The sequence below is a fragment of the Muntiacus reevesi genome, chromosome 16 (assembly GCF_963930625.1).
Source record: "Muntiacus reevesi chromosome 16, mMunRee1.1, whole genome shotgun sequence".
Taxonomy (NCBI): domain Eukaryota; kingdom Metazoa; phylum Chordata; class Mammalia; order Artiodactyla; family Cervidae; genus Muntiacus; species Muntiacus reevesi.
Window position 1 is genome coordinate 3,134,519 of NC_089264.1, and position 21,806 is coordinate 3,156,324.

At 40.6% G+C, this 21,806-nt stretch overlaps 1 protein-coding gene across 1 annotated transcript in view; it reads left to right on the forward strand.

The window, feature by feature from the left end:
* Positions 1 to 4,081: 4,081 nt before the first annotated feature.
* The window catches only part of NAF1 (nuclear assembly factor 1 ribonucleoprotein), a 43,679-nt gene continuing 25,954 nt past the window's right edge, over positions 4,082 to 21,806 (forward strand). Inside the window, exons 1-2 of the mRNA XM_065907485.1 lie at positions 4,082 to 4,481; positions 7,298 to 7,466. Of these exons, the coding sequence (XP_065763557.1) occupies positions 4,204 to 4,481; positions 7,298 to 7,466 (447 nt within the window). The 5' untranslated portion in view covers positions 4,082 to 4,203. The remainder of the gene's footprint in view (positions 4,482 to 7,297; positions 7,467 to 21,806) is intronic.

Here is a 21,806-nt window from a genome sequence, read left to right on the forward strand (position 1 = left end):
CTCCTGACTCCCCCTCAGCCCCGCTACCTCATCTCCCCAACTCCCCCTCCCCCCCCCCTTCCCCACCTGCCACACGGTCTTGTACCCAGCACATGTTTCCCCTGAGAGAGGTGGCAGGACCACAGGGCCCCACCCGAGTCCATGTGCCATTTTCATTGTCAGACATGAGCCCCTCTTTAATCCCTCCTTGCTGACCAATCCTCTTCACCAGCTCATCCAGAGCCTCCTCCGAGTGCCAACTCTCCACCTGCCAGATCACACCAGACCATTCTTTCTCTTTGCACATTCCAACCAAAGACAGGCCCTGGGGCTTCTATGTCAGCAGGCTAGAGACACCTGGGCTCCCATAGCCTATCTATCAAAACAGCTGGACATGGTGACCAAGGGGTGGCCTCCCTGCATACAGGCCATGGCTGCTATCGCAGCCCTCGTACCCGAAGCAAATAAACTGTCTAGACATGCCCCTTTAACAGTCTGTTCTCCACACACCTTCCGAGACTTGCTATCACATCTGGCTTTCCTCTCCCTTCCCCCTTCCAGGGTACAGGTCCTACATGCCTTTCTCCTCGACCCTCAGCTCTCATTTTCCCCTTGCTCTCCTCTTAACCCCTCCAGCTTATTACCCATGTCCTCTACAACAGACTCCCTCCTACATAGCTGCAGCCTAACAGTAGATCTTACCCAAAACCCCTGTCAAACATGTCAACATACTAACCCTCGAGGTATATCTGGATTGGACTAAACTTTTACCAATTGTTCTCCTCAGAATATGGGCTTTGCCCAGAAAGCCCCTGGGGCTGAGCCCCTTTGAGGTGATGTATGGAAGGCCCATGCTCCCTCCTGGACTCCCCCCTGAGCCTCCTCCCATACCAAGCTTCCTACACTCCCCTCTGCTGGCGCAACTCCGCAATGTCCTCTGGAAATACGTCAACCACAATCTGCCTGCCCCTGACCCCCAAGCCTCCCTGCCCCCTTTACAAATTGGGGACATAGTCTATCTGTCTGATAATCCCCAGGGTGACCTAACCCCAAAGTGGCAGGGACCATTCAAAGTCATCCTCCTTACCCCAACTGCAGCTAAACTCGAAAAGGTCACCTCCTGGGTACACCTCTCTCGTCTAAAACGGGTCACCTCCAATCCTGCGCTGCCCTCCTTAAATGACACCTATTAGGTCTCCCTCACAGGACCCACCTCCTTAAAATTCACCTGGCGACAACCCCTGTCAACCATCCGAGAGGACACTGAATAACCTGGACTCTCTTCAACCTACAACTCTTCCTGACCCAACTACTACAAGACCTCTGGACCAGCGACCCGACAGGAACCTCCTTCAAAGACCTGACTACACTGGTGTCTCAACTGTGGCTTCAGGGAACTTTCTACAACCTGACTCCAGACGAAATTGATTTCTTTACTCTCATTCTCTACATCATTCTATATCCTAATGAGCACTGTTCCTCCTCAGGTTCAAACAACCACCAACTTGGGGCCTTCTGCCTCTCGCCCTGACTGGCCTCTGCCTGTCTCTCTAACTATAACTGCACTCCTAATCTTAATCCTTGCTATAGGCCTAGTAACTGTCTCCCCTCAAGACTGACCACCTATCCTTCATCTTTCCATGGGTATCGCCTAGTTGCTAGCTGTGTTCTGCTCCTAGGGCGCTATTTCCTCTGCACTGCCTAACTAACAGCCCATGACTCCCCGGCTCCTTATCCTTGCTGCACTCCCCAGCCTTCTGGTCACTCCCTGCCCCTGCTCAGACATTTATTCCTATGTACATTCCTCATGTTATAATACAGCTCCAAAACCATGCACCATGAACCTTGGGGGCAGGAAGTCCAAATCCCTACTCACTGTCAAAGTACAAAAGAGAGAGAGTTTCATGAGTACCTGCCATAAGCCAAATGGAAGAAACATATGTTTCTATCCCATTACCCACTGGGGGTACTCAGACTGGGGTGGGGTACTAGATCAAAATCAGGAAAATAAAAAAGAACAAGTCATAAAGAACATAATTTCCCGGTTACAGGTGACCCCTGAGACTTATAAACGCCTAGACCTCCTTTCCCAATTACAGCCTCTCCTAAAACCTCCCTCTGGCAACCAACACCTTACCCGCCTTCTCAACTCTTCCTTTCAATTCTTCCAGTACACACCACACACATCCCAGTGTTGGATATGCATGTCACTGTCTCCCTCACCACACATAGCAATTCCCTTACCCTTAACCTGGCTGTCACAGGGCAACTATACCTCCCCTTCCCAACAGAAAGCTACACAACTCACTGGGCCAGTCTCTGACCATGTCCTACTCTCAGACTCTTCAAACCTAACCTGTATTAACTACTCTAGTCCCAACTACACTAGTCTTACAAACTTCACTCTCTCCTTCTGTTCCACTTGGGTTCTCTGGAACAGCACAAATAATTGCACCAATCCAGGAATCTTCATTCTCTGTGGGACCTATGCATATTCATGCCTCCCCTTAGACCCCCCTGGACCCTGCATCTTAGTCTTCCTGACCCCAGGCCTAACATCCTCAAAGAGGAAGAGACAGAACAAATAGTTTACCCCAAGGGGAATTTTCCCACAGAAAAAGACGAGTTGTCATAGCCCCCTCCTGATTGGGACTGGCATAGCAGCAGCCCTAGGCACCGGGATTGGAGGCATCTCGACCTCTGCCCATTTCTACTACAAGCTGTCCCAAGAACTTGACATGGAGAGGTAGTAGAGTCCTTTGTTTCAATCCAAAAACAAATTAACTCATTAGCTTCTGTGGCTCTAAAAAATAGGCGAGCCCTGGACCTTCTCACCGCAGAAAAGGGAGGGACCTGACTTTTCCTAGGAGAAGACTGCTGCTATTTTGTTAATGAAATGGGCATAGTCCAGGACCGAGTCAAAGAACTTAGAGACAGAATTGAATGCCGCAGGAAAGAGTTACAAAGCCTTTACACTCCCCAAAACCTGTTTCAACAGATACTCCCTTGGTTGCTCCCTTTCCTGGGACCATTGGTACTTATTCTATTCCTCTTATTTGGACCCTGTCTCTTTAATCTCTTTCAAAGGTTTCTCCAAGAACAGAATCGGGCCATCTCTCGAGATCAGGTCAAGACCATTCTTCTTCTCAAGAGCCTCACCTCAAGCTCAGAAAAAAGAGACCGTGAGCCCTAGGACGATCCTCCATTCCAGACTCAAAACCATCGCCCCTATCCAGCAGGAAGTAGCCAGAGAGATACTGCGCCCTTTTTCCCATTTTTTTTTAATGATTTCAGGGTCTGGAATGAAGGAGTCTTTTGGGCCTAGAAAACAGAACAACAGTCTCAAAGGCCCCTTGCTGAATCATCTAACTGCGGAGAAAACAAAGCATAACTTTAGTTCCATCCTGATGCCCTGGGCCAGTTACATCTATCTGGGACTTATCACCCCCTGTCCGGAAACCTACCACCCCCTACACCTGCCCAGAAGACTTATCACCCCCTGCTCAACTACAAGAGTCATCTCAACAAAAGAATACTCAAAATATCCCGCCTGATTGACGTTTCCCTTATTGCGTCCACAAACCTCCCTATAAGTATGAAGCCTCCCTGATCTCTTTCAGCGCTCAGCCTGGTCATTAGGCCGACTGTCGCCCCTCCTTGCCCGAATAAAGGTAACCTACTTCTGTTGAGGTCGTCTTTCCTTTTCTGCCTTGCCCGAACTATACCTTACAGTCATTGTGTTTGTTGCCTATCCACGGCTGTAACTCCATTTAACTTTAATAAAGTTTCCTGTAAGTGTTGGTTCAAGGCTTCATGACTCAAGTTTCCAGTGTGCAGGGCCTCGCCCCATCAGGCGTCTCCCAGTTCTGCCATATCTCCTTCCCATCTCAGCCTCCGTGTAACTGCCCCAGACCTAGCAGCAGGAAAGTCTGTCCATCAGGCCTCTCACAGTGAGCGGCGTTTCCCAGGACGCAGGGAAACCAGCGGCTTTAGAACCGCGCGGTTCCGCGTGCAAAGGCCTTCGGACCGCCCCGCTTCCAGGGATCGCCGGTGCGTCCCGTTACGTCACACGCTGCCCGGAAGTGCCGCTGCGTCTGCTGCGGGGGCGCGTCTCTGGACGACTCCGCGCGTGGTTACCCGAGCAGCGTGTGAAGCGGGCCTGTTTCCGGAGCCGCTGTCAGCCAGGTGGTGCGTCTCCCGCCGCGAGCGTCCTAAGTTTGTGCCATGGAGGTGGTGGAGGCCGCCGCCGCTCAGCTGCAGACACTGAAATTCGGTGGCGCCGGCGTCGGAATTGGCCAAGATCTGGCCGCGCCAGCTCCGGACCCCGCGCCGGCTCCGGACCCCGCTCCGGTCGCAGCGCCGCAGGCGGGCGAGGGGGCCCCGGAGTCTGCGGGCGAACCGTCGCCTCAGCTCCTGCCGCTGTCGCTCCCGGGGCCGCTTCCGGAAGGGAACGGCCTGGAGACGTCTGACTCGGACTCCGACTCAGATTCGGACTCGGACAGGTCGTGCCCCAGGCGGCCGGGCGCGCGGGGTGGCTCTGGTAGCGGGAGGCCTGGGCCGAGGAGGCAGGAGGGCACGGGAGCCGGGGCCCGTCACTCGCTGCTCCTGCAGTGCCCCCGGGAGGGAGCGTGGCCGTCGGGGCCCCTCCTCTGAGGCTGGGGGTCAGAGAGTCCTCTGTGAACAGTTTGTCGTTTTCAGTTAGAATGTAGAAAACCTGAGACTGGGGGCTTATTCCCGTGACCACTCGACGTGGTGTGTCCTTGGGGTTATAATTTAAAGTTTGTGGCAAATCTTTTTCTCAAGTTTAGTGTGTACTCTTGCTGGTTGAACCAGATAAATGGAGCATCAGATGAAGGATTTTCTCTCCTTTCAGATTGACTCCTGACAGTTTCGTTAGTTTGTAGAATTTCTCTGGTGATGAATTTTTCATGAAATTAGGGGAAAGTGATTCAACTATTACTACCTGCTTTGCGTAGCTTTTTTGAGGCTTTTCCCGCCCTACCTCCTGTCTTTTATATAGGAAAGTTCTGTGGTGGGAGGCGAGTTCACTGAACCAGGCTGAACCTTGTCTACAAGTGTTTGAGTGTATTTCATGCCATGCTGTGTCGGTGAACAATATAGACACGATCCTTGCCTTACATTCTGGTGAGAGGGATGAAAAATGAAGTTAAAAAAAAAAAAAAAGTGAGTTGAAAATTACAAGGAAGGAACAAGCGAAGCACTTGTAGTAGGAGAACCCAAGCAGGTAGGACCCTCTGGCCATGTTAGTTTTAATTCTAACTGCTAGAGAAATTTGAAGAATTTTAAGCAGATTATTTACATGCTCAAGTTAGCATTTTAATGTTTTACTCTGTGGAGACGGAGCTGAACTGTGTTCAAGAGTGAAAGCGGAGTGGTTGGCTTGGTGTGAAAGCAATGGGAAAGATGGTGTGTTAGTCCACCGTGTGACGGTGTTTGGATTGAATATTTTGAAACTTCCCGGATTTGGATCGCTAATAGATGTGGTAGTGGCCTACGAAGAGGGGCATCAACTGGGTGGATGGCGGTGCTGTTTACTGAGATGGGGAGAAACCTTTCTGGGATAGGGGCTGTAAACCAATAGGAATGTTAAATTTAGAGAGTTAATTTGTGATTTCACTGTCAACAAATTGGAGATGTCAGGGAAGCAGTAGGAGGACAGTTCTGGTGTGGAAATGTAAATTTGAACATCAGATTACAGGTAAAACTTACTTTAACCTTTTTGTTTTTAATTGTATTTTTAAATTTGTTTACTTTTAATCGAAGGACAATTGCTTTACAATGTTGTGTTGGCTAGTTTCTGCTGTGCATTGACATGAATCAGTCCTAGGTATACATTTGTCCCCTCCTTCTTGAACCTCCCTCCCACCTCCCACCCTATCCCACCCTCTGTACATCAAACTTTTTATTGTGGACATTTTCAAACTCAGTAATATAATGAATGTACACATAGCCATCACCAAGTTTCACAGTTTCCATTATTTCCTAGCTTTATTTCGTTATTTTTGGCTGTTGTGGAGGCATGGCTTTCCTCTAGTTAGGCGAGGTTGGGGGGCGCTGCTCTTGATTGTGGTAGGTGGGCTTCTCATTGTGGTGGCCTCCTGTGGAGTGCGGACTGTAGGTGTGCAAGCTAAGCAGTGGTGGTTCACTGGGCTTACTTGCTCCACAGCATGTGGAATCCTCCTGGGCAGGGGACTGAACTCATGTCCCTTCATTGGCAGGTGGATTCCCAATCACCGGGGCACCAGGGAAGTCCCCTTAACTTTGTTTTACCTGACATTTCTAACTTTTTGTTTTAACTTGACAGTTTTAAAACAAGTCTCAGACAGCATGCCACCTTCCTTGTAAATTCTTTACTGTGCATTTCTGGTAAAATACTTTTTACATAATAACCATGCTGTAGTAGAGTGAACCCTAATCCCTTAATGTCAACTAATAGCTCTCTGAATTTAGATTTTTCTAGTGGAATAGGAGTCATATTTACCAGTTTCATCACTGACTGAGCATGCAATACTTTGATACAGTTCCAAGGTTTCTACCTCTAGTGAGGATTCAGGACTAAACAATTAAATGCAATAGAAACTGAAAGAGAGAAACAGAATTAGTAGGGAGAATGCACTGTTTTTAACTTGTGAGTGTGTAGGTCATTAATTCGGCAGTTGTTATTAAGAGTTTAGGGGTGGAGCTTAGGGATATCGAGACTGAAGATTTAGCAGTTATCTGCACATTGGCAATGATTGAACTCATTGGAGGTCATACTTGAAAAGAGTAAAGGAGAGAAGAGAACATGAGTGTGGAACTTGTAGAAACAGCACATAACAAGAGCTGAAGAGGGTACCAGCAAATAATCCAAGCTAAGGGATAGTTTTTTGCTCTGAGAATTGTTGTGGAAATCAAGGGGTTTTCAGAGAGTGGAGTGTTTAGCATGGATGGTAACTTGGGAAAGTTTCCAAATTGAAGACTGAGAAGAAAGTCTGTTTGCTTTTATCTGATCCTTGGTAACTAATAAGACAGGTGCCTGGCCCAGGATTCTTTTCTGTCAGTGATTTGTCACATGCCTCAGACTGATGCATGACATAAGAGCAGTTGTAAAAAGAGAGTTTGGGTTAGAGCAGGGGTTTTGTGATCAGTGGATTAGAGTGCTTTCCAAACACCATAGTCAATTTCAAAATGCTAGCTTTTGAATTATACCAGCAACCATAAACATCTAGTGAAGCAGATATTTTTTAGTTGAATAATCATGTTTTAATACCATTATAATAATGCTTTTGTATTGTTTTCAACTTTTTCTTCTCTATAGTGAAACAGATACCGATAGTTCAAGCTCCTCCTCTTCCTCATCATCGTCCTCGTCGTCTTCCTCTCATATGTCCCTTCCTCCAGTTCTGTCAGATGGAGAAGATGACTTACTAGTTGAGAAGGAAAATAAGAATTTTCCTCTTAAAACAAAAGATGAGTTACTTCTTAATGTAAGTACTTAGATTTGTTACTAAACTTAATTTGTATGTTCTAACGTATTTTATGATACTGATATGATCTCATTTGGCCTATATCTGCTCCATGAATTTGAAGACCACTCTCAACTTTTACTGGTCTTACTTTTGCCATGCCTTTCTTAAGTGAAAGAATTGATTGTGAATAATTTCTCAGATTACTTCTAATGCTAACATTTGATAATGTGCTAGACATCTAGTTTAACTTGATGCCTTTCGTTCTGACCTTCCCTAATGATTGTAAAGATTCCTTTTTTGGGAAGGGGTCCAAAACTCAGAGAAACTTTAGTTCAGTAGCAGTTGAAACTATTTTTTTAATTGATTGCATTTGGAGAAATAGAAAATAAAATTAGGTCAGTTGCACTTTTGAGGATTTCTGTTTACTGGAAGATTTTGGAGTGTTTTTATTATTACAGTTGGAGAAAACTTGTTTATTGTGGATTATTATTTATTGGCATTTGAATGCATGGTTATTTCCTCTTAGACTGTATGCTGTTCCTAGGAGGTTAATGATAGTCTGGTTGAAGCCTTATGGTATAAGAGGAAAGTCTTCTCAGAATTTCACAGTATGGGCTGTATTGCCATATGTTTAATCTTTCCACTCCCACGTGTAATTTTAGTTATTATTAATGTTATAAGAAATTTAATGGTCCCTAATTATAGTTATAAAACACTTAAACCAGTGAAGTAGTAAAGCAAGATTTGAGAGAAATTTTTAAAGCCTAGGAGACATTTAGGAAGCTTTTCATGACCATACTGCATTGATACTATTTCCTTTTTCTTTACTCGTAATAAGAAATTTTCTATCTCAATATGCCTATGTATTGAGAACCCTGGAATTTGTGTGCGAATTCATCAGTGGTTTATGTTTTCATACTGCAGACCTTAATCCCAGTGGTTTTTTTACACAGAGGCTCTCTCAACTTGTGATTATTTTCTGAAGTTATTGGCAGATTTGTTTGGTCTTATTCCTGTATCTTAATCACTTTTCTACTTAAATCTCTCTTAGAATATAAGAATCAACAAATAAAGGATCATAGTATTTTGGTGTGTACGTTTGTTTTGTTTTCTTATTTATCCTACTAGATCTGAAATTCTTCCTTGGGAATTCATTGAAATTTAATGCAAAATCTTAGTCAATTTATTTAGGTATTTTTGTGGATAGAGTGCCCATATTTTCATCAGAAAGTCAAAAAGAGTCTGTGTCCACATTTTTGAGGACTGGTTGATAGCTGATCTTTGTGGCTCATGTAGTGCCCAGCAGAGTGCTTTTCAGATACCAAGCTGTTAGTCAAGAGTAATATGTGACTTGTGGAATGGTGAGTTGAGTGGGCATCTGACATTCACTCACGTTTAAACTATTACAACGCACCTGCCATGTGCCAGGTGCTGGAAGCAAGACCCCTCTGGTTTCTACTCTAAATACACCTACTGGAGAGGCAGACAGTAAATGACGGAGAGAAGTGCTGGAAGTGCTGTTGAATTGTGTGAATGTATGCTTAGCTCATATCAAAAGTCCTCTTTTGCTGGGAAAATATGTTTTTAAAACTTGAAATAGTGAGAGGGTCTCTTCCTTTTTGTGCTAGTTCTGAAGGATCTTTGGGAAGGCTGGAAGGGGCAATTGTAGTCTTTTTTTTTTTTTTTTTTTAAATTTTGGATTCTTAACTAGCTCCTCACATTATTTTATATTCTTATGATTAGAAAGCAAATGTACTAGAAGTTCCTACTCCTACATATGGTACTGGAGATATGTAGAGTTCCCTGGTCTGCCGTAAATCTTTAGGGCTTTAGAAGTGTGTTTGAGGACTCCTTCGGGACTTGTGCTCTCAAGTTCAAGGGAAGAGAATGACTTGGCTCTGAATCTCAAGAATGGTGTGGCTACAAGTTCTCATTGTCTTTAGGATCTGCTGTGCTGTTCAGGAGATGTTTCTTCAGTTGGCTGGTGGCTTGGCCTCTAATACTCCTGAATGAATGTCGTGGACAGAACTTGGGTTGGTTTACTGGGGGCCTGGTTCATGGGTCTGAACAAATAATTGAAGCTAGTGAGATGGGTATTCTGATTGCCTGGATATGAGTTGCACGGTCACTCCGATGCTCTCGAGTGGAAAGTGTGTAGGAAAGAGCGCTTGAGAGAAAGCGTATGGGCGAGTGTGAGGGTGGGAGTGTGTGAGATAAGTGACAGAAAGAGAGTGTGAAAGTGTGTGAATTTTGAAGAGTATAGGTAGTATCAACCCCATACAAACCACAAGGGATGAGTTCTCTATCACGGGAAGGGGGGAGGCTTAGATCATGGCAGCTGTTGTTCAGTAAGTAATAGTATTTATCTTCTGTAGAGGGAAAGAGGGAAATACGTGGAAGCAGTGAATCACATATGACATAGATTGGACTCTTGGAGCTGCAACAGAGACCAGATTATATCAGGAAAAGGGATTTGCTGTAAACTTACTTGGCTGGGAAAGCCATTGGGAACCAAGGTAGCTATTGAAGATGGCTGTGCTGTTTCTTTTATGTGCTGCTTGGCATTCTCATAGCTCTGTCATTTTATTTTCTGACTCACTTCTGTTTGCCTGTAGATTCAATCATTTTACCTCTGGCTTACACCTGTATTTCTTGTTCCTGGCTTTGTAGAGCATTTGATATGTTCTACTTTCATCTTCTCCATGAACTGGCTATTCATGCCATATTCTTTTCTAGGACGTTTGAGACAGTCCTATTACTTAGCTTTGAATTTGTCTTCTTTCAGATGACAGTTCTTGCTTCCCGGGAAGTGCCCCCTCCTTTGTTACATAAAGTAGTTCTAGCTGGTATTGAGTGTGCCTTTGTTCAAGTCTGCTGGTGTGTATCTTCTCAGGCAGCAGGGCTGTGCAGTGGAAGTGTTTGCTGCATGTAGTCTACTAATTTCGTAATGAAATTCTGAGGAAGACCAGTGAAATATTCTGTGTTGTCTTTGCAAAAAAATGTACATAAATTCAAATGGGTCAAACATTTAGTACCAGTTTCAGAGTTTGTGATGCCTCTATGAGATCTTTAGAACAAAGACCAGTTTTACTGGTTTTATGGCTTAACTCTTCATAAAGTTTCTCATATTCTGGACTGTTTTCTATTGTTGAGGCATTTGTTGTTCAAATGCCAAGTCACATCCCACACTTTGTGACCCCATGGACTGTAGCATGCTAGCAGTCCTTGTCCTTCTCTATCTCCCAAAGTTCGCTCAAATTCATGTTTGTTGAGTTGGTGATGCTATCTAACCATCTTATCCTCTTTTGCCCGCTTCTCCTCCTGCCTTCAGTCTTTCCCAGCATCAGGGTCTTTTCCAGTGAGTCAGCTCTTTGCATCAGGTGGCCAAAGTATTCGAGCTTCAGCTTCAGCATCAGTCTTTCCAATGAATATTCAGGGTTGATTTTCTTTAGGATTCACTGGTTTCATCTCCTTGGAATCTTAAGAGACTTTGAAGTGTCTTCTCCAGCACCACAGTTCGAAAGCATCAAATAATTCTTCGCCACTCAGCTTCCTTATGGTCCAACTCTCACATCCATACATGACTACTGGAAAAACCATAGCTTTAACTATATGGACCTTTGTCAGTGAAGTGATGTCTCTACTTTTGAATATGCTGTGGAGGTTCCTCATAGCTTTTCTTCCAAGGAACAAGTGTCTTTTAATTTCATGACTGCACTCACCATTTGCAGTGATTTTGGAGCCCCCTAAAATAAAAGTTGTCATTGTTTCCAGTTTTTCCCTTTTTATTTGCCATGAAGTGCCATGATCTTTGTGTTTTGAATACTGAGATTTAAACCAGCTTTTTCACTCTCCTTTTTCATTCTTCAAGAGGCTCTTTAGCTCCTCTTTGCTTTCTGCTGTTAAAGTGGTATCATCTGCATATCTGAGGTTGTTGATATTTCTCCAGACAGTCTTGATTCCAGTTTGTGATTCATCCAGTCCAATATTTCACATCATGTACTCTGCATATAATTTAAATAAGTAGGGTGACAGCATACAGCCTTGACATACTGCCTTCCCAATTTTGAACCAGTCTGTTGTTCCATGTTTGGTTCTAACTATTGCTTCTTGATCTGCATACAGGTTTCTCAGGAGACAAGTATGGTGCTCTGGTATTCCTATCTCTTTTAAGAATTTTCCAGTTTGTTGTGACCCACACAGTCCAAGGCTTTAGCATAGTCAGTGAAGCAGAAATAGATGTTTTTCTGATACTCCCTTGCTTTTTCCATGATCCAAGGAATGTTGGCAATCTGGTCTTTGATTCCTCTGCCTTTTCTAAATCCAAGTTGTACACCTGAAAGTTCTCAAGTACTGTTGAAGCCTAGCTTGAAGGATTTTGAGCATTAGCTTGCTGGCATGTGACATGAGCACTATTGTATGGTACTTTGAATGTTCTTTGGCATTGACTTTCTTTGAAACTGGAATGGAAACTGACCATTTCCAGTCCTGGGGTCACTGCTAAGTTTTCCAAATTTGCTGACATACTGAGTGCAGCACTTTAATGGCATCATCTTTTAGGATTTTAAATAGCTCAGTTGGGATTCCATAACCTCCACTAGCTTTGTAGTAATGCTTCCTCAGGCCTACTTGACTTTACATTCCAAATGTCTGGCTCTAGGTGATTGACCACACCATTGTGGTTTTCCAGATCATTAAGACCTTTTTGTATAGTTCTTCTATGTATTCTTGCCACCTCTTCTTAATATCTTCTGGTCCGTACTGTTTCTGTCCTTTATTGTGCCCATGTTTGCATGAAATGTTCTCTTGGTATCTCCAAATTTCTTGAAGAGATCGATAGTCTTTCCCATTCTGTTGTTTTCCTCTGTCTTTTCATTGTTCATACTGGCTTATCTCTCCTTACTATGCTCTGGAACTCTGCATTCAGTGGGGTATATTTTTTCTCATCTCACATCTCTTCTTTTCTAAGCTGTTTGTAAGTCCTCCTCAGACAACCATTTTGCCTTTTTGCATTTCTTTTATCTTGAGGATGATCTTGGTCACCACCTCCTGTACAATATTATGAACCTGGTATGTCCATAATTCTCCAGGCACTCTGTCTACCAGATCTGATCCCTTCAATCTGTTTGTCCCCTGCACGGTATAATGATAAGGGATTTGATGATTTAGATCATACCTGAATGGTCTAGTGGTTTTTCCTACTTTCTTCAATTTAAGCCTGAATTTTGTGATAAAGAGGTCACGATTTGAGCCTCACTGAGCCCCAGGTCTTGTTTTGCTGACTGTACAGAGCTTATCCATCTTCAGCTGTGAAGAGTGTAATCAGTCTCATTTCAGTATTGACCATGTAATGATGTCCATGTGTAGAGATGTCTTTTGTGTTGTTGGAAGCGAGTATTTGCTATGACCAGTGTGTTCTCTTGGCAAAACTCTGTTAGCTTTCGTTTAGGTGTGCTGAGCTTAATTTTTACCTCTTTAGTCTGTCTGTCAAGCCAGAATGTTGCCTTCCCGGATCTAGCTTTTTAAATTTTTTCCATTGTTGGACAGTTAGATCCTGATGATCTACCTACTAACTATTGTAGATTTATATTTGTAAGCATGTAGGAACTAAAGTGAAGTGACCTCAAGATTGTCCTTTTAGAGTTAAATAGAGTTGCAATGGTCTTTTGGGATGACAAGATGTTGTTATAACCTGATTTTATATAAGTTGAGAGAAAGAGGAGAAAAGAGGGACTGGTCAGCCATAGACACATTAGAAAGGAGGGTAGTTATAATTCTCTCTTTTCTTAGTGTAGGAATGCAGTATAGGACTTGAAGTTAACCAAGGGGAATCATTCTCTTAAAACAAACACTTCAAAGCAGAGAAGGTTTATATATAATCTATACAAAAATGTAAAGCAGCACACATATTACAGTTTTAGATCTACATTTAAACCACATAGAGTTTATGAAGTGTTCAGTGAATTGGAAAATTAGATTCTTTTTGAAGAATTTTCTCTCAGTTCTCTGTTGAGAATGCCAATCTGGGGAGAACTTTAAAAACTGAGGAAAGTGGTACAAAGCTATCCAACCACTTTCTTTCAAATAAATTAGATGTCATTAAGGTTTAGAATCATAAGAACATTTATAGGATTGTGACATTTCTAAGTCTTAATCAGAAGTTAATTGTATAAATTAGTGCCTGTTGTTTTCTATTCTGAAAACCTGAAGTTACATAATATTTAAAAATTATGATTGCAGTGTTTATGGGGATAAAACATGAATAATAACTGCAGTAGAGATAATGTGTATTTATGTGTGTAATATAGCATGAACAAGAAAAACATTAAGTACTTGTAGGTAACTCTTGGTAAATTTACTTTCATAATTTAGAGACTGCCTATATTATACATATACAGAGTATACAGTAAGCAATATAATTATGCAGTATAATTAGGTTGGCACTTTGTGTAGTCGTAGTTAGGGTGAGTACAGTTTTTCTGATTGTGACAGTGAAGATCCATATCATGAAACTTCCTAATGTGAGGATCTGGAAATACCTAGGCCACCTGAAGTGATCAGAAGTTGCAGTGGTTTATTTCAGTTTTTTTTTCTTTTTTTTTACTTCTCACAATCTTGAAGTTGTATTGCACCTTGTTCTGCTCTTAATATCGCTGATTGACTGTGGTGTTTTCAGGGCCTAACTTGATTGATAAGTATTGTCTTAAATGTATAGATCTTATTTAGCTTCAGCTTTTGTTAAGTCTAGTATATGTGGAATTATCATATCATACCTTAGACTATTGATGACACTTATTAATATTATTCTCAAAATGCCTGATATTTAAATGGCTTATATACTTGAAAGGAGGTAGATTTTCAGTAATATTTTGGTGATTTTTAAAGGCAGTGCTCACATTTTTTAAAAATTAAAATTTCATACTTCATTGCACAGTTATTTCAGTAAGCTTCTATGAAGCACAGATGATCCTGGATAAATACTGATTTATTTAGTAGAATATCCATATATGTCTTGTGTATATACATGTATATGATCATTATTACAGAAAAACATTCTATTAGGTTCCCTGACCCCTGTAGATTTAATGAGTGAGTTGTGGCTGTTTTTAGAGGATAAAGACCAATGTCTGTAAAGAAGACTCCAGCTGGAGAGTGAGTGTACACGATTAGCTGAAAGCAGAATAACACCAGAGAGCTGACCGCTGAGTGACTTGTAAATGGTTCAGATACTGGAAGCTGAAGGATGGAGGGAAAGGGGAGTTAACTTGCGTTGTAGTGGTCGGGAAGGCATCGTGGCTTGACCTGAGATTGAAAGGTGGGTAGGATCTCCATGGGAAGGGACAGGTGAACAGAACAGGAACTTTGCCAGGGAGGACCAAGTCTGCTGCCGGAGTTCCGTTTCCAGTGCCAGTTACGTTTAGGGGCTCAGGGCATGTTTCTTTTTCATTTATCTTCCCTGCAGTTAAAATGTCAGTTCTGAAGTGGACACTTTTTAACCCTTGACCACTTCTGAAAAGTTGGTACTAATCATTGTTGTCAGTGATTAGCTTTGCAGTTACTTGGTACTGCTTTTTATCTTGGTGGTACATGAAGTCAATGTCTTAGATTCTGTGAGGTATGGATTCCTCAGTGACATAAAAGATATGTTTAGGGCTATGTTCGTCATTGAAAGTTTTTTCTTATGGATATGGATTATGGTTTTATTTTATATTCATGTCCACTTTTGAAGGTATTCTTTTGAACTTTGTTTTTTGTGATAGTAATTTTACAGAAAAATGGGATGAGAACATTGTATTTTATTAAAAAAGAAAAATAGGAAAACACTTCAAAGAAATGGTACTTTCATTTATTAGGTGAAAATATTCGATGAGCTAGTATGAATCTTAGTGTCATATATGATAGAATTGATGAGGACAAATTAATGACTGTTGGTGATAGTTTAAAAAATAGCTGAACTCTATGGAATGTTGTAAAAATAATTTCCCTGCAGAAGTTGGTGAATTCGACTAAATATTTTATGTAGTCATAGTTGACACACAGTGTACAGACCTAATCCATTCTTTTTTCCAACGTGTTTTACCAACTATAGGGAAAAAAAAGTTTCCAATCATGTCTCTCAGTACTCTAGGGATTGGATCCTGCTTTCCAACCATATTTGAAAAGTGAAGGCTCCCCTGATAGTATCAGGTGATTGGCTGCCACATGCATGTCCTCTATTCTTGGGTAACATGCGAAAGTGGTTGGATGCTTTGTTCCACTTTCCTCAGTTTTTAAAGTTCTCCCCAGACTGGCATCAAATGGGGTAGTTGCCAAACTACATTTGGAATGTTTGACTTCTTTCTCACTATTTGCTGCCCTTTTTCTGTGTTTGTGAATGAAAACCCAAATCACGGTTCTTTAGGTCATTTTACCTGAAAAGATCATGAATTACTGATTGTTTTTTTTTTCCCCCTTCCCCAGTGATAAGGCTCCCTAGAGCTAGGGAAGTCAGGGCCACTGTAAGATATTGTTTTTTTTCAGAGGGCCATTTCTGACCAATTAGCTCCTTCTGTTTTTGTGATGGAAATCTTAGACACCATTTTTTGACTGGCATGTCTACAGTTTAATTTTTAATAGGATGAATTTTTAATTTAAATGCTACACATTTGAATATTTTGTTTAACTGAGCAACCGTGTAGGCCATACAGATTTCCAAGAATCAGAATATAATCATATTCTCATGACAGACAATTGTTGATCTTTCACGGTTACTTGAGATATGGTTAGGACCTTGCATTTCTTTAATGCCATAGCTGAAGATCATAGCATCTGTTCTTCAAAATCAGAGTAACTTTATTCAAGTCTGTTATGTAATTTCTATATTAATGTTCTGTCTTTTTGATTGCATGCTGTTAAATATTTTTCAAAATCGTACTATTAATCACATGTATGAGTTGTTGAGAACTTTTTTTTTTGCTTAGTTTCTCACTACTTATAGATAAGAAAACTGACCCCAAAAATGACTTTCCTGATGTAATGAGTGAGGAAAAGCAGATTCAGAACTGGCATCAGATGAAGTCTAGTCAGCTCTGTTTTTCAGTTCCTGCGGAGGCCTTTTTCACAGCACTGGAATTTGATCATCTGAACTTCCCAATTATTTGGTTTTTGAATAATGAGCATAATTTATAATGATGAAAGATGATTCTGTCATCTAATTTAAGCTTTCCTACATTATTGTAAGAAACCCTCTGTTGCCCTTTAATAAAGCCTTTGACTTGGATATGTAGATGTGCCAGAAGTAGAGGATTGGATTTCATTAGTATGTCGACTTTCAGCATTTTGCTGAATGCTATGACTTTTTTTGGTGACTCAGTGGTAGAGAATCTGCCTGCCAATGCAGGAGATGTGGATTCAGTCCCTGGGTCAGAAAAATCCCCCGGAGTGGAAAATGGCAACCCATTCCAGCATTCTTGCCTGGGAAATCCATGGACAGTGGAATCTGGTGGATTAGAGTCTATGGGGTCACAAAAAGTCGGACACAATGTAGCAACTAAGCACACATGAAAGCATAAATATTTATATTTGGCCGCAGATAGTATATATCCAAAATAAGTTGTTAGTTTCTTTTTAATTTTGGAAAATAACAAATAATAGTAATGACAAAGATTTATCACACATCTTCATTTCCCAGGTATTCAGGTTAGCATGAAGACCTAATATGATGCATACTGTTACAATGTGGTCTTAAAATTATACTTGTATTAATGGCTAAAAATAGATTGGTCCTCTTATACTTGGGTATATATTTAGTAATGGAGGGCTCTTTGGATGTATGAGAGTGTAAAGCAGTGCTGTCCAGCCAGTCGTCTTGCAGTGATGGACATGTCCTATTATATTAACCCTGTCTTCATACCACAGCAACAGAGCACTTGAATGTGACTAATGCTGCTGAAGACTGCATTGTAAATTTTATTTAATTAATTAAATTTAAATAATCAAATTAATTAATGTCTTGTATTAGATGAGCAGAGTAGGAGTCTTTCCTACTCACTCATTAATCTTTCTATGAGAGTCATAGGTAAACCAGGCTCATGCTTTAATCTTCCTAACTAGCTGTAAAGAGCCTTCTTGCCTTTTGTTTTCATGACACTTGGTTTTGTTTATATGATGAAGGGCCCAGATTTCCCTCATCATCTCTACCTTCAGTTTTTTAGTTTATTGTTGCTATATGTCTTATTTCTGATTCTTTTTATACTCTGTGCACTGTCAAGGCACTAGTGTCGTTTACTGTGTGTTTTGGTCCCTTTCTTTTGTTTTTTGTCACTGGAGTGTGTTTCTGCTCGTCTCTATCACACGTACACATCCTTTCTCCACTTGTGGAAAACAAAGGTATTGGTTTTTGTTTGAAGGAGGTTATGAGACTGAGCAGATGTATTCATTATCTTACCAGGGCAACTGCTATGTTACTAGGGGGCCAGGTGTTACTCTCCTGGCTACAGTAATACTTGCTGCTGCGAACCTGAGGTACCTGTGTGTCAGTTCTGTGCAGTGAGGCTTAATTGGAAGCCACCGTGTTTTACTTTCTTTTTGAGAAGGCTGGGTTGAGATCCTTTTCATTCCTTAAGGATTCTGTTTTGAATTTTAAGAATTGTAGTTTCATTATCTGATTTCTGCTTTGACTGAAAAACTCCAATTTAAAATTTTTGTTTGTTTGTTTTTAGCTTGGATTGATGAGCTAAATTCATTTATTTGTCTATTTTTAATTAATTTATTTATTTTACTCTACAACATTGTATTGATTTTGCCATACACTGACTTGAATCTGCCATGGGTGTACGTAAATATATACTAAACACCTACTTTGTGATAGTCATTGTTCCTACCGTAGCAAGAAGCAAGGCAGACCTGGTCCTAGTTTTTTTGGATTTGTTGTCTAGTTTGGGACATAGACTTTAAGCCGGTGAAAGAATAGTATGTTAGACAGTAATATATTCACAAGAAAGTAAAACCACAGGATAATTTGATAGAGAGTGACTAAGCTTGGTGGTGGTGCAGTTCTCTAGTGGTTAGGGAAGTTAAGATAACTTAAGACATCTACATATCGAGACAGGATCTTATACTGATACTCTGACATTGCAGTCCAAGAAACTTTCCCTTTGAACTTTCTAAAATTATGCCTTCAGTCTTCATGGAAAATCTTCATGGAAAGCACATCCCTTGGATGAATTATTGAGGGAGTTGGGGAGATTTTTGCCTCCTTTATCCTTTATCCCTTGTTTCCTAGCATGCTTGTTTAAAGAGGACAAATATCTCTTTTCTCTCTTGATTCAGTTTCCAGAATGTCTGCCATTTCCAAAGCAAATATACTGGTTGGCTTAATTAGACTTTCAAAATCAAATTCCAAAACAGGCTGTTAACCTGGAACTGTAATAGGCAGATTTCATTTATCTCTTAAGTTATATGTACTATACATACCTTTTGTGTTTTGCAGAGGGTCTTTTACCATCAAGAAACAATTGAGTGCCTTCATTGGCCTTCTGTAGGAATCACAGAAAACTCTATAATCCCCACATTTTAGAGTACTGGGGTCAGTGAGCTGGAATTAGAAGTATGATGTCTGAATTCTAAGTTTGGTTCTATATGAGATCAGAAATCCTCCCCATTAGTAGGCTTTATTAACACATAGGTTGGAAATGGGGTAGTAACAGGAGTTCAGGGAGCCTGCCAGCCTGTATTTTGACCACAGGTGCGAGTCCCCACCTCACTGCAAACAGTCTGGCTTTTTTTTTTTTTTTTAACCTTCCCTTGTCTCTCATACTGGCTGTCTCAGACATCCTTGGAGCAGGATGTCAGGACTCCATCAGACCCTGTATAGTTTGACATGCTCAACTTAGAGTGATTTATGTGATAATAATCTCAAAAGATGATGAAAAGACATTTGGTAAAGTTTAACAGTCATCATTTCTTACTTAAAAAAAAGACAGAAACAGGAATATATGGATACTTTTCTTAACCTTATTAAAAAAAATCCCAATCAAAATGCATTCTTATGCTTGCCATTTGAAACATTCCTGATAGAGATATAAGCCCACGATCATGACACTTCCTTGACATTTGTATTGTAGTCATACCAACCACGGTTATTTGAACAGTGCAAAATACAATGTGCTAATATTGAAAAGTAGGAGAACTTATTTTTTTGAAAATGTGGTAATAGAGTGACTACACAAGAAAAGCACTAGACATGAATTTCAGCATGATACTGCGTTCATGTAGTTTTATTTTATTTTTTGATAAGAATTCTTTTATGATTAATTTTTTAATTGAAGGATAATTCCTTTATAGAATTTTGTTGTTTTCTGTCAAGCATCAGCATGAATCACCCATAGTTATACGTATGTCCCCTCCCTTTTGAACTTCCCTCCTGTCTCCCTCCCCATCCCACCCCTCTAGGTTGAAAAGAGCCCCTACTTGACTTCCCTGAGACAGAATGCAAAGTCCCATTGGCTGTTTTACATATGGAAATGTGTTTCCAAAGTGAAACTAAAGTAAGGAAAGGAACAATTTTTCAAAACTGATCTTGTTATAGAGGTCTTTATAAATGTGATACAAGGTTAAAATCCAAAAAAGAAAAAGATATATTTGGGAGATAAAGGAGTAGATATTTGCTGTATAGTTGATAATGGGCAAATGTTCTTAAAAACCCCAAATTTTCTTACAAACTGATCAAAAGATAAACCTTTCAGAAGAACTATATGTAAAGTATACAAACAATTCATAAATACATTCAGATAGCCAGGAAGCATGTTGTCCTGGTTAATAAAGAAATTTAGATTTAAGGCAGGATACTATTTTGGACCTATTGGATGGACAAAAGTTTGCTTCTGAGTGATGGCATTGATAATAGGAAAATACCTTCATATATCATTCATGGAAATGTGCATTGATACAGCCTTTTTGAAAGGAGATTTAGCAGTATTTGTCAAATTAAAGATGTTTATACCTTTGGATCTAGCAGTTCCACTTAGAATTTATCATGAGAATTACACAAAAGTCTGTATTAAAGAATGTTCATTGTATCATTTTGTGTAATAATAAAAATTAAAGCTGTGCAGATTATTATTATATAGGATGATTGGTATACTAAGTTATATATAGCCCATCTATATAGTCTAACACCATAAGAATTTAAATAAAATAGATACTTATTTTTTGTAGAAAGATGTGCAAGATATAACTTGAAAAGGATAGCTTATATTACAATATGGATATTTTATTTGAATGAGACATATTAAAGTTAAATGTAAAGTTTGTGTCTGCCTAGGAAACATATTTGAAAGACTGTTAACAGCTATCTATGGAGAGGAATTGGAAGAAGGTTGAAAGGAATAGGGTAGGGGAGATTTTTGCTTTTTTTTTTAATTTGCTTTTTATTTTTTAAATGTATTTGCTGTTCATGTTTTAAATATTTTTGTATTCTTCTGTACTACTGAAGTTTTTATTAAAAAAAAAAAACAGGAACATGTGTAGCTTTTATATAAAGTTTTTATATTTAAAGTTAAAAACGATCAGAATAGTACCAGAGTTTCGGTTTGGATCAAAACATAATTATGTTGCACCAGCCTTTATTCCTTCTTATAGAAAATAAAAAATAAGGAGCCTTCCATTTTGTAGTCAAAAATAGCATTTATTTATTGAGAATAGCATTGATTTGTGTCCTAAGTGTTACTGGCATGCGATCTGCCCTCCTACCTGTTTTGAATGTTCCCATAAAAGATCTAACTGCATTTCTGCTTTTCTTCATTTCCTCTACCTACAAACTCCTGGCTTTATTTAACCAGCAGGCTTTATTACATTCTAAAAGTGATGAAACATTTTGCTCTATACCTTACTGTAATTTGGTGAAACAGCTAGCAGTTTTCATCGTTGTGTGGCTTGCATTGCTGTTGTTAGGTCGCTGAATCGTATCTGACTCTTTCTGACCCCATGGACTGCTGCACGCCAGACTTCCCTGTCCTTCATCATCTCCCAGAGTTTGCTAAGACTCATGTCAGTTGAGTCAGTGATGCCATCCAACCATCTTATCCTTTGTCGTCCCCTTCTCTTGCCTTCAATCTTTCCCAGCATCAGGGTCTTTTCTAATGAGTCGGCTCTTCCAATCAGGTGACCAGAGTATTGGATCTTGAGCATCAGACCTTCCAATGAATATTCAGGATTGACTTCCATTAGGATCGACTGGTTTGATCTCTTTGCAGTCCAAGAGACTCCCAAGAGTCTTCTTCAACACAATTCTAAAGCATCAGTTCTTCAGTGCTCAGCCTTCTTCATGGTCCAACTCTGACATCCATACATGAGTACTGGAAAAACCATAGCTTTGAC